Source organism: Nomascus leucogenys, unplaced genomic scaffold (genome assembly GCF_006542625.1).
Source record: "Nomascus leucogenys isolate Asia unplaced genomic scaffold, Asia_NLE_v1 001026F_58870_qpd_obj, whole genome shotgun sequence".
Classification (NCBI taxonomy): domain Eukaryota; kingdom Metazoa; phylum Chordata; class Mammalia; order Primates; family Hylobatidae; genus Nomascus; species Nomascus leucogenys.
In genome coordinates this window covers 27,215-39,991 of record NW_022096672.1, presented here as the reverse complement: position 1 = coordinate 39,991, position 12,777 = coordinate 27,215, and the positions used below count along the sequence as shown (strand labels likewise).

Below are 12,777 nucleotides of genomic sequence, written 5' to 3'. Positions count from 1 at the left end.
ATCCCCCATTATTAAGCAAATACTGAACTGCTTTTGTGTAAATCAGGATACCTTCCATTGCAACTGTCCGACTCTAGCCAAACCTCCCTGAGCCCAGTGGAGAATGATTGGCTTAGATGACTGGAAGGCAACACTGGGTGGGCTTCAAGCGTTGTGCTGGAAACAAGCCCTCAGGGACCTGCCTCTCCCGCCTTTTGGCTCTGCATTCCGCTGTGCAGTCCATCCTCCCACAGGCCTTCCCTGGGTGGCCACCAGTGGCACCTACAGGCCCAGACCACATTCCACTGTGTGAACACTCCCTCCCCATCCATTCCAGCAGGAGCCCAGAGCTAGGGTCCATTTCTTGCTTTTGGGTCACGTGATGCCTCCACCCCAGTCTCTGCGGCCGAGGGGAAGGGGTCAGGTGGTGAGGCCTGGGTCAGGGACCCATTCAAAGGCAATGGTGGTCTGGGTGTGGTGGCTCATGCCTGTAATCCCAGCACTTTGGGAGGCTGAGGAGGGCAGATCACTTGAGCTCAGGAGTTCAAGACCAGCCTGGGCAACAAAGTGAAACTCCATCTCTATAAAAAATATAAAAATTAGCCAGGCGTGGTTGTGCACACCTGTCGTCCCAGCTTCCGGGGAGGCTGAGGTGGGAGGATTGCTTGAGCCTGGGAGGTGGAGGTGGCAGTGAGCCAAGATCGTGCCATTGCATTCCAGCCTGGGCAATGGAGCCAAACCTTGTCTCGAAAAAAAAAAAAGGATGAGGGAGGTCAGACTCACCCTAACCAGCAGGCAGGGGACGAGGGGCTGCTTCCCAGAGGAAACGGCGTCAAAGGTGACTCTAAATGGCCGGTTACAGACGGGACCTCTCTGTCCTCATGCTCCCAGGAAGAGGCCCTCATGGCCCAGGCATGACACGACCAAAGTGAAAACCTCCCTTAGCCCTGTTGAAGCAAACTAGCGTGGAAGGAAAGGCTCTGGCGGCTCCTAGCCCCGCTGTGCCTGGTCCGTGGCTGGCAGGAGGCCACACCTGGCCCTGGGATGGATGGCTGTTGGGGGTCATAGAGCCCGTCTGCTGCAGGAGTGCCTCCTCTCTAGGCCTCAGTCTCCTCGTCTACAGAAAGGGATCAAATCAACCCATCCAACCTTTCACGGAGCTGCTGAGAAGGCTGAAAATGCTGCCGGGTGCTGAGGACTGAGCCTGGGAGGGCTGTTGCTTCTGGAGACGCATGGGGTCCCCCAGCTTGGGCCCCGGATAGCAGACTCCCCAGCGCAGTTGTCCTGACACAGGGAAGCTGGGGCCCAGGCAGGTCCCAGAAGTCACAGGCAGGGAGAGTGTGTCTCCCAGCCCCAGCTGGGCAGACACCCTTGGGGTCCTCAGGCCAGACCCAGCACAGCTTAGGTCCCCCCATCCACCGGGGCCCAGACCACTCGCCACGGAGGAGAGGCGTGGGCCCCTTACGAGCAGGGAAGCCTGAGGTTTCTGGGACCGAGCTGCCAGCTTCCTCTCTGTTGAGGGAGACACCTTGAAACAGGGTTTTCCTGGCCCACATCTGGCCAAATCAGTTCATCCAAACAGAAAACTGTGGGAAAAATTGTTCCCAGCTTTTCAGAAACTCCAGACACATGTGGCCCCTCGTCTCTGTGTTTGGGACGGCCGAGCCACATACGTGCCTGCTCTGCAGCCCAGGCTTTACGGGAGGCAGGAGCACGTCCAAGAAACACGTCACGGCACCTACTGTGTGTGGGGTCAGCAGCAGGCCGGGAAACCGGGATGCACAGGAGCCTCGGGGGGCGGGCTGGGGGCACAAGTGTGAGGACTTCCCGCCTCCCTCGGGTGGGCGGCGGCAGGTACCCTGGAACCTGCATGACTTGTGCAAATCCTTCCCCCACCTCAAACCGCACGGCCCTAGGCAGGTCTCTGTGCCTCAGTTTCCTCATCTGTAACACGGGGAGGAGATGAGATGTCCCCGTTAAATATGAGATGCCTCCTCACTTCCTGGCCTGGGAGTGTGCAGCCAAACAGCTCTGCTCTACCTGGGGGCTGGGCAGAGGAGGACATTTTGCACCAAGCCTTGAAAGCCAAGTGGGTTTTTATGAGGCTACGAAGATGAAAAAGGCATTGCAGAGGGAGGAAGCCACGTGTGTGAGGGCGTGGAAGCGTGACCGTGGCGGGTCAGACGGAGCCAGCAGCCTCAGCTCGGCAGGACCCATTCTCTCTCCCAGCCTGTAGACAGAGTGAGGAACATTCTCACTCGCCCAAGCATAGCCGTGCACTGTGCACACACATGTGTGTGGCTATATGTGTGTGTGCTTGTGCATATGGGCGTGTGTGTGTGCATGTGAATGCATGTATGTGGGTATGTCTGTGTATATGCATGCATGCTCACATGTTCATGTGCCTATGTTGGGGTGCATATGTGCATGTGTGTATGTTATGTCTGTGTACATGCGTGCATGTTCATGTGTGTGTGTGTATGTTGGTGTGCATGTGTGTGTGCAGATATGCCTATGTACGTGCATGTGTGTTCGTGTGTGTGTGTGTGCATGTCCATGTGATGTTCTGTCTTTGCATCTCAGGCCTATGAAAGCAGGCCCAGTAGACAGCCAGGCCCATCTGCACTTGGTCAGCCACAGGCGCAAGGCGGCTTCAGGACGCGAGGGAGGGGACCTGCTGGTCCTGGGGACAAGTGGGAGAACTGGGTGAAATAAACCACTTCTCCCTCCTCTGTCTGAAACAGCCTGGGGTGGGAATCTGAAGAGCTGGATTTATTCCTGGGTTTGGCTGCTTTAAACCTGTGGTCCCTCTCAAGCCTCAGTTTCCCCACTTGTCAGAGGAGAGTATTCTCTGCCCTGCAGCCTCCCTGGGTGATAAGTTGGCGGCAGTTGGGAGTCCCCAAAGAAAAGTCCTCCTCCTCTGCAGAACCTCGCCCGGGATGATACACAAGACACTCTTTCAACACCAGAACTTCCCATCAACAGGCTCACCAGCCTGTGGCCTGCTGGCTTCTGTGGCCTGAATGCACCTTCCCTGGGTGCTAGAAACAAAGGAGGCTGTGGGTGAAACGGTTCGCAGAACTTTCTCGAGGCCCTGCCTTGTCAGAGCCCTCTGCCTGGACGCAGTGTCTTTGAGGGGGCAACCCGTCTGCCCTCTTCCTCTCCCCCAAATGCACCAGCCTTTCCTCCTGTACTGTCTTCCTCTGGCTAAAGCAGTTGGCCTTCCCTGTGTGGATGAGGCCCAGGATGTACGGCAGGGGCTGCCCTCATCCCTCCTGCTGGGTTCACACATTAAACTGCCCCAGGGAGGAGACTTATGCCCCACCCCAGACTTCTTCCTGCATTTGTTGATGCCGTCATCACCCAGGATTTCTGTTACTGGTGGCCAAAAGCACCTATCGAGAGAGCATGAGGAGCCTCGGAACTGGACGGGGTACCCTCACGGCGCAGGGCCCTTGCAGGCCTCACTCTGACCATGTCCATTGCCGTTTGTCCAGCACCGCATGCGGCCCCAGGACGGAGCAGCGTTGCGCGGACAGGGCCTGCGGCTCCATCACGCTAACCTGTGAAGAAGCATCACATCTGTCAATGACGTTAAACAATGAATTGCACGAGTGGGCAGATTTTTCTTGCTCTTTCTGGAACCAAATTGATTCCGGTAACTGTCTTAAGAGAGGGCTGGTCCAAACCCTCTCTTCTTCCTACCCCAAACTTGGGAACAAATAACACGGCGGTTCTTGCTAGGATCCAGAGGTGGTGTCCCTGGGTGAGAATTAGCAATTGTGGGTGAGTTTCTGGAGACAGGCTTGCTGGGGGCATGGAAGGACCTGTTAGCCGGTCCCGAAGGATGGGACGGGTTTCCTTGGCGAGCAGTGTGGGTGCTGGAAGCCGCTGGTGCAGACACCTAAAGGCCCCCTCGGCCCTGGCTCGGGGCAGGTGCCTTGGAGGGGGCAGCTGGCGGGCATCAGGTGTGGCTGCCAGCTGTGTGCCTCCATTGGCTGGTGAAGGCTCCACACAGAGTGCAGGGGAAGCTGAACGTGACCCGCTCGACACAGGGGCCACCGGGGACCACTGCAGGCCCACGTGGAGCAGGAGTGTGTGGCGTATGCTGAAATCACACCGACACAGAGCGGAAGTGGAGCCAAGTTCAGGTGCTGTCATTCAATTTCCTTTTCTTTTAAAAAATGGCATCGCCGCGTGACCTCTCTTTGTTTATTATAAATCTAATACTGCAAGTTTCAGTTGAGTGAACTCACATCTTATTTGGAATCTGGGTCTACAGTTGCCTAAAGCTGGCGGGAATGTAATTGTACACAAGCATGTGAGGCCTGTTAATTTGCAATCCACGACGAACGGCCTGGCTTGACAAGCTCCGCGCTGGGTTCTGAGGAGCCGTTCTCTAGAATGGCAGAGCGCAAGGACCGGGCACATTTGCATAAGAGGCACTGGTATTTCTCACAGGATGAAAACATGTAATTTTGCAAATGTTTATAGACTGTTAATTTGGCTGAAGAACAAAATCAAATTACAGGTAATAGGTTGTGTGCACTTCCCTTTCCTGGGTTTCTCGTGTAATTACGGCAAGCGCGGCACCCCAGGCCCCTCTTGGTGGACATGGGAGGGGTGAGCGTGGTTGGTGTCCCCCAGAAGCAGGGCTACCTCGCAGCAGTGAGTCCTGGCCAGCCACGTTCCAGAGCCGGGGGAGGTTAGGCTGTGCGTGGGGAGACAGCCACACCCCGATTCGGGACTCCTGGGATCCAGAATGTTCCCACCGTCTCTGACACTTGCTCAGGAGTCGAACAGAAACACAGCTAGGGGGTGGAGGAGGCCTTGAAGCTGTGCCCATTAACTTCCAGGTTAGAGGATGTCGTTCTGCCCTCGGCAGGGCATCCTGGGCTCCTGGGATCAGGCGAGTCCAGCCTCTACACCAGCAGGCTCTGAGAGGCCCCTCTGAGCCTCAGTTTCCTCCTCTGCATCATGGTGCTGTGGAGTCCACCCCGTGCTCTGCTCACAGGGCTGTTGGGGCTTGGGGGAGGGCGGGACCCCTGTGGGAGAGCAGAGCCATGAGAACCGAGCTTCTTGACATGTCAGCTTGGACTGAGGTTCCCTCTGCACCTGCTGGAGTGGGGACCACATCTCCGAGGAGATGAGAGTGGCAGCCCCTAGCATCCCACCAAGGGGCCCCACAGCCCTGAGCCTTACACTGCAGGGGACCGCACCTCCGTTCTCTCTTGGACTGTCATTACCTTGCCCCTTTCAGTGGGGAGAGCTGGGGGCCCCGCGAGGTGGTGGCACAGCCCCAGAGGCTCGGGTGTGTGGAGACCCTGGGCCCTTGGACCTGCACCTGTGCTTGGAGGACCATCTCCCGTCCTCCAAATGCTGTCGGCCACTCTCAGGGCTCCGACACTGACCCTGTGGGTCCCTCCAGACAATTTGCTGACCCCTGAGCTCAGACCCTCCGCACACTGGCCAGGCACGTGACCCTCTCCAAGCCTCAACCGGTGCCCTGGGGGCGTCGTGTTACTGGCTCTGTGGGGTCCTGTGGGGTGAGTGTTCTCAGAACCATGCCCAGCAACGTGGAGAGCCCTCGCAAACGCCAGCCCTTCTTTCTACCAGGATTAAGGATGCCCTCCTGGGCTGACTCCGGGACACTGGGGCCTGGGCCTTGCTGGGATGTGGCAACAACGTCGTGAAATGACACGACCTCCCCATCATTCTCCTCCCCTCAGGAAGCTTCTGTCCTCGGGACCACTGTGAATTAATATACACAATCACTGTGTGCAGGCGCCCACCGTATGCAGGAGAGGAAGTGACCCAAAAGTGTGCCTGAGAAGAATTCTCAAGGTTGAATGTGCTCGCTCCACTGCCTCCCAGCACCTCCTCCCGCCACCGGTTTGCCTGCGAAGGCCTGCCCGTGTGGCCCCTTCATCAATGCTGGGGCAGGCATTCTTCAGTAGACATTACTGTGGGACCTCAGCCTGACCCAAAGACCCTCAAAACCTTGCTCCCTGAGTCCCATCTTTAGCAGAGTTTTGTCAGTGAGACCCTCAGTCTAGCCCCAGGGGTGGCCTGAGGCACTGGACCACGTGCAGCTATTTCAGGTGCAGTGGCCTGAGTGCAAAGCACAGTCTCCCTGTCTGATGAAGCTGCCAGTGGCCCCCAGAGTCCTGGCAGCTGGGGGCCAGCTGTGCTTGGGACGGTGGGAGGGTGGGGGTGCAAGAGGGACCAGCAGGGCCCAGGAGGGGCCTGGGGAGCCAGGAAGTTGGGGGAGTTCAAGGGCCAGGGGGAAGGCTGGAAGGGCTGGGGGTCCAGAAGGGGCCCTGGGGACCTGGGGGTGCCACAGGGCCAGTAAGAATTTGGGGCTAGAGAGGGGCTGGGGGGAGAATGGGAGGGGCTGGGAGGCAGAAAAGACCCGGAGGACAGGAGGTGCCAGGAGGGACCAAGGGGAGCCAGAGGGACCAGGAGGACCCAGGCAGGGCTGAGGGCACCAGGAGGGGCTGGGCAGGACCTGGGGGGAGGGATGTGGGGGTTGCAAGGTGGGGCCTCGTGGGCCAAGGGGAGCCTGGGGAGTGTAGGGGTGGTCAGGCAGTGCCAGGAGGGGCAAAAGTCAGACCCCTGAAGTCCCAGGCCGCAGGCAGCCTCAGGCAGGCCCTGTGCTTGTTTTCAGTTTCATATTTTGGTGAGAACAGTCCGTTTGGGTTCCTCCTCTGGAATGTGTACACGAGAGACTCCAAGGCCCTCAGCATGGAGATGAACTTGGCCTGGCCCTGGGGCAGGGCGGGGGCCAGAAAGTTAGAACCGAGGAATTTCAGGAGCCCAGCCTGTCACAGCCGGGCGTGATGGAGAGGGGCACCCTGCTCCCCAAACCAGTCAGAACCACAGAGGAAACCAAGACAGAGAGGGGAGGGCGCAGACTCCCTCGCGGAGGCGGTGTAGGCCTCTCAAGAAGAATCCGGGCGGAAACCCCAGCTGTGTCCTGGTGCACGTCCCGCCCACCAGGGACCGTGTCTCTGGCCCCTCACAGCCCAGGTGCCATCCTGAGGAAGTTCTTGTCCCTGGCCTGCAGTCAATGGGAGGGGGCCATGAGGAAGCTGACAGTGCCCAGGGCAGACCACGGGGTCCCAGGGAAGAGGCAGGGAAGTCCAGGGGCTTGCTTCCAGGAAGGAGGTGCCCCAGAGAGCCCCCTGGCCTGGGGACTGTGGGAAGCCAGGTTCCACGGGGATGCCCAGCTCAGGCCTTTATACCCAGGGAGCTGGTCCTTCCCTTTCTGGGTCCCAGGACCAGGCAGATGCACAGGGGCGTGAGGTGGGGTGCAGAGCTGGACCAGGGCCCATGAGTCCAGCTGACAGCCTCTTGCCTAAGCCCTGGATGGTGCTGTGCACAGCACCGTGCCACGGGCAAGGAGCCTCGGACTCCAGTGGGACAAGGACCTGCTGAGGACACACAGTGGCACGACTCCCAGCCCCGGTGCCCCCTCTCTCCCCAGGGAACCAGCACCGCCGCAGACCTCCAGGGCAGCTGGCCTGGTTGAGCAGACGCAAGACACGAGCGACACCGAGAGGAGGGGGCTCATGGAGACCCCCACCCTCTGTACACCATCTTTCACTTCCATGAGCACAGGATGGACCTGGCCAGGAGAAACGCTTGGGGACAGGAGCAAGAGTAGTGTGTATGTGTGCTGAGGCCACATTAGCCAAGGCCAAGCGCCCAGACCATGGAAGGTGATTGTCCTTCTGGGCTGTGCAGGAGTTCGACATCTCAGAAGGAACAGGACAAACGGAGGCAGACGCAGGAGCTGCATATAAGGGCTAAAGAGATAGTAAGTCCGGCCTGGACTTGGGGCTGTGCGGGCATGGCTGGGGTCTTCCTGTGCATGGATCCCTGCCTGTCCCTCCCTCCGGTCACACTGGCCTTGGCTCCCAGCACAGGGCTTGGCACAGGTTGCCCCCTACCTGGAATGCCCTTTCCTCCTGGCTTGTTGTGCAGCTCACTGTCACAGCCTCCGCTCCTGAGAGCCTGGCCTGGCCATGCGCTTTGCACACTCAGTTATCTTCTGCTCAGCGCCCTGGTGAGCTCCTTCCTGACACAACCTGGTGCAGGGCTCTGCAAGCATGCAGAAGCTGCCTGTCTACTTCACGTGTGGTGCTGTGGGGCTGCAGTCTGCGCCTCTTGGGTTCATGGTTGCGCCCCAGCTCCTAGCTCAGGGCTCACGAATGTTTGCTATGAATAAACAAACAGCCCCACCCTGCTCAAATCAAGGACGGGAGGAATTTGAAGAGAAAGGAGGCTTTTCTCTCTCCTTCCCCAGCAGGCAGACCAGGGGGCCAATGGACAGCAGATTCCAAGAGTTTTATTCAGCTGGGTGCAAAGGGCAGGTGTCAGCCCAGGAGGCCTCTCTGGAGGGGTGCTGCTCTGCTATACCCCAGCAACTCAGCAGTGGGGAGGAGGGGCTCATCTGTGGTCCAGTTTGCACTCAGGGACCTGGTGTTTGCTCTCAATCTGCCGCTGTCCTGCTTCTATCTGTGGGAGGGAGGGATAAACGTGGCTGGGATTCTCCATCCTCCAGGACTACCAGGGGCCATCCCCTCATCCCTGCGACGTTTGGTGGAGGAGTCTCTGCCCAGCTTCTGCGAGAAGGGGCACCCTAAAGTCTCGGGAAAAGGAGCTCAGGGCCCAGGTGCCACCCAGCCTGGGAACTTTGGTCCCAAGCACAATCATTTGCACACACACCCCCTGAACGTCCGCTCGGCAGCACCTCCCAGCTTTGTTAATGGAAGCCTGGTGATCCGTAAACCCGCATGTGGCAGACATCTGCTCGGGGGTAATGCGGGGGTAATGTACATATCGATGATCAATCAGCGGATTTGCAAGAAAGGCATAAAGTATTTAATTATAATTGTGTTGGGCAAGTGTGCATGGTGGCGGCGACATTTGATAGGTCACAGCCAGCCCTCACCCCGTTATGTTGCTGGTATTAAATGCCATTCACTCTAAGGGCTGGGAACCTTTCTGAAGTTGCAGGGTATCACACACTGGCAAATTGAAAATGTCCCTTTGCTTTTAAAAATATGATTGATATCCTTTGCAAAACAAATGCTACACCTCATAGTACACAGATTTCCCCCAGTTCCGCCCTTGCCTCTCCCGGGCGTCGAGTCTACTTTTGGCCACAAATATATTCTCAGAGAGGATGAGGTATAAAGACCTGGACTTATTCTGAGGCCCCAACAGCGTTTAGGAAAGCGGTTTTGTTGTTGTTCCAAATCAGGCTTTGCTTACGAAAAGTGCAGGAATCAAAAGATAAAATGTAAATTTTATTTCCTCTGTTGGTAGCAGAAAAATATATCTTCAGATACTTTCTTTGCCATATACTTATGTATGGAAGCATCTGCCTCTTATGACCATCTAAATTACATCTTGTATGATTTAAATCTATGCTTTTAGCACAACCAGCGAAGGGATATAAATAACAGGAGTACAGACAGACACAGGTCACACACCACAATACACACACACACACACACACGTGTACACGCCATGCTGGTAGCCTGTACAAGCCAGCATGGAAGGGGTGAGGAGCAAACCCAGAGCTGCATGCCCGTGATGCAGGTTGCAATCCGTGAAATGGGCGTGAGAGCCGCAGCGCCCATCTCCTAGGATCCTACACCCGGTGGGTGGCGGGAGCACCGGGAACGCTGGCTGCTCTCCCAGCAGAGAGTTCTGGAAACCAGAAGCTGACATTTGCAAAGGAGAGGTGTCCACATTGCAAGCCTCATTTCCACTTCCAGGAACAGGCATTTGAGGCCGGGCTCTGGCTCCTTCTCCCTGGTCGAAGGGTGCCCTTGTAGGCAGAGGCTGCAGTTGTCTGGGCCCGGAGGCCAGGGAGTGGGTGCATCACCACAGGGCCAGGCATTCACAGCGTCTGTCCGCAATGGCCTTCCTCCCTCTTCTCAAACAGTGAACCAAACACGTCGAGTCTATTTACAGGGCAGGTGAGCGGGGGAATACCTGGATTCTTTCGAATAGAGACGAAGCCAGGGCCAAGCATCTTTTGCATGTTCTGGTCTGTCTCTGCAGCCCGCCTGCCTTCACGGCCGCCCAGCCCCTGTTTTTAAGGGTCCGATAGAGCAAGACTATGTAATTCCCAAACGAGACAGCCAGGATCATTGGGTGTGTTTTTACCGTTCACAAAATTAGCCAATCGTTGTCACCAAGCGAATCAATTAGGTGTAATCCATACTAATGTTCAAATTAAATCACTGAAAGCAATTAACTCTGCAAAAATGGGCTGGTAAAAAATGATAAGGCTGGTCAAATAGTTTCCCTGTGCATAATTGTGTTTTTAGAAAGCCCGTCTCTACACAGTAATTAAATCCTTTGCATTTCAAGTGGAGTGCACCCACCTCGGATACTCGCCACCGGGCACTGTGAGGTGTTGCAGGAATTTTATCAACAGCCTGCTCTCCTGGGTGCCTGAGTTTTTGGGGAACCAGTTGATGGAAAGTGCCTGAATCAGGGCTTACTCCCTACTCAGAAGAATCAAGAAATTTGGACTTGGCCCCAGTATCATCCCAAATCTGGGCCCCACCTTGCCTTTCTCTCTCCTGGTATAAAAATCACAATGGATTTCTTAAACTGTCACCCAGATACTCGGCTGACACAGCAAGATACATTTGTCACTTCCGATCCCGTCTCCGCAAGCACGGACACCATCATCAGCCTTGGGGTGACTGATTCACGGGGCCAATTGCCATCTCTCTTCACGGTTGGTGCCTTACCACTGTTATCTTAACCATGGGGACGATGTGAACCAGCCCACCGACCGCACGCTGGGCACTTGTGGCTTTTGGGGTGTGGCTGCCTAGAAAACTCACCCTCAAGTGACTGAGGAATGAAATATCTCCCGACTCCAGGGAACATGACCCTGTGTTTATTCCTCAGAGCAAGAGCACTGGGTCAGTCCAGAGCAAACTCTTAGGTAAAACCGGAAGCCAGTGGGGTTTTGCCCTGCAAGAGAATTGTTTCCCCAACAGGTCAAGTCACAACCTCACAGTCTATACCTTTAACGAGCTCCACCTCCGCCTGTCCCCCAGTCCAGGCCTGGTGTGGCACCTGACCTTCTGTCTGCAGGAGAAATTGTAGGATTTGCCCAACTCTGGCTTCCTGGCTGAAGGTGGGGCTGGAATCATCTTTCCAGGGAGGGTCCGGGGAAGCCCCAGACTGGACTGCAGGGGCCCCCAGGGTGGCTCCACTCACATTGTCCAAAAGTGGAGGCCCACGTTTCTCCAGCCGTGGGTATCTGCCTCTTGTGCGAGGCAGGGAGGCTTGAGCCCAGGGAAGGGGTCTGGGGAGGACAGGATGTAGTCGATGCTGAACTTGAGATCCCGGGGGTGCTCCTTCCCCGGGGGGCCGGGGCTGGCGGGGGGCTCACGGCCCGGGGCGCCCTCGCCAGCGCTGTCCGGGGCCAGGGGCTCCTGAGCGGAAGGGGGCTCGGGCGGACCCGACGGCTCCTGGGCGCCCCCCGCGCGCTGACCCCTCGGCCCCTCGCGCTTGGGGCCGCGCCGCCGCCGCCGCCGCCGGTAGTTGCCGTCCTCGAAGAGGTCCAGCAGCGACTCGCAGCCGCCCGCGAACGTCCAGTAGTTGCCTTTGCCCTTCCCGTGGCCCTCGGACCGCGGCACCTGCGCGCGCGGAGGGAGGGGCTGGGAGCGGCTCCGCTGCGCTGTGCGCCCGCCCGCCTTGTCCCCTCGGGGAGCCCTGGACAGGGGTGAGGGTGGCGCACTGCGCAGGTGGAGGCGGCCCCGTGGGCTGAGGACGGACCTCCCCTCCCCGCCACCGAGGCCCTGGCGCAGGTGTCGCCACGCGGGGACACCCGGGGCCCGTCGGGGGCGGCGCTCACCTTGACGAAGCAGCTGTTGAGGGACAGGTTGTGGCGGATGGAGTTCTGCCAGGCGCGCTGGTTGGCGCGGTAATAGGGGAATTTGCGCATGATGAAGTCGTAGATGCCGGACAGGGTCACCCTCCCCGCGGGGCTCTGCTGAATGGCCATGGCGATCAAGGCGATGTAGCTGCGGAGCCTGGGGGGCAGGCGGCGTCCCCGCGGGGGCAGCCACCCCCGTCCTTCCCCCCATCCCGCAGGACGCCATGGGGCGCAGAGGCGGAGGAGCGAGGCGGTGTTGGGAAAAGTGTCCCCCGCACCTCGCGGTCCCCGGCGCCACCCAGACCCCAGAAGCTCTTCCCCGGGCTGGGAGGCCCCTCCCCGGGAGGCCAAGAACCTTCCCTGGCTCTCTCCAAAGTAGAACAAATGCGTCCTTTCTCTGAGCTCCGCCCGAGAGAAGAAAGCTCCCCCGCCCTTCCTTCGTCCCAGGCAGGTCCCGGCCACCTGGGACCCCTGCAGGGGGGGTCACTGTCCCCCAACCCCCACCGCCACCCCCGGAGTCACCTGTAAGCGGGCCGCGTGAGCCTCTTGTCTTCGTCGGAGCTGCCGGCGGGGCAGCCGTCGGCGTCGTAATTGAAGCAGTTGTAGGGATACTGCGAGCTGTCAAACATCCTGGCGCGCCCGGCGCTTGCTGGGGACCCCAGCTGCAGCTGCCGCCTCCTCCGCGCCGCCCGCCGGCTTCGCGCAGAGCCCTCTCCACGCGGCCCAGCAGCGACTGCACTGCGGGCTTCTCTCCGCCGGAGCGGGAACCTGGGCTCCTGGGGTCCCCCGCCTGCCCCCACCCCGTCCTCTCGCATCCAATCCCGGCGCGGGGGAGGCCCCAGCCACCGGTAAAGCGGCCGAGGGGAGCGGTGCGGGGCGTC

At 58.5% G+C, this 12,777-nt stretch overlaps 1 protein-coding gene across 1 annotated transcript; it reads right to left on the bottom strand.

Moving 5' to 3' along the window:
• Window positions 1-11,231: 11,231 nt before the first annotated feature.
• On the bottom strand, window positions 11,232-12,525 carry LOC115830436 (forkhead box protein L1-like). Its single transcript, XM_030808800.1, has 3 exons — window positions 12,419-12,525; window positions 11,876-12,053; window positions 11,232-11,657 (listed from the first exon to the last, which is right to left on the bottom strand). The coding sequence occupies exons 1-3, from the start codon at window positions 12,523-12,525 to the stop codon at window positions 11,232-11,234; spliced, it is 711 nt and encodes a 236-aa protein (XP_030664660.1).
• Between the last annotated feature and the right edge of the window lie 252 nt (window positions 12,526-12,777).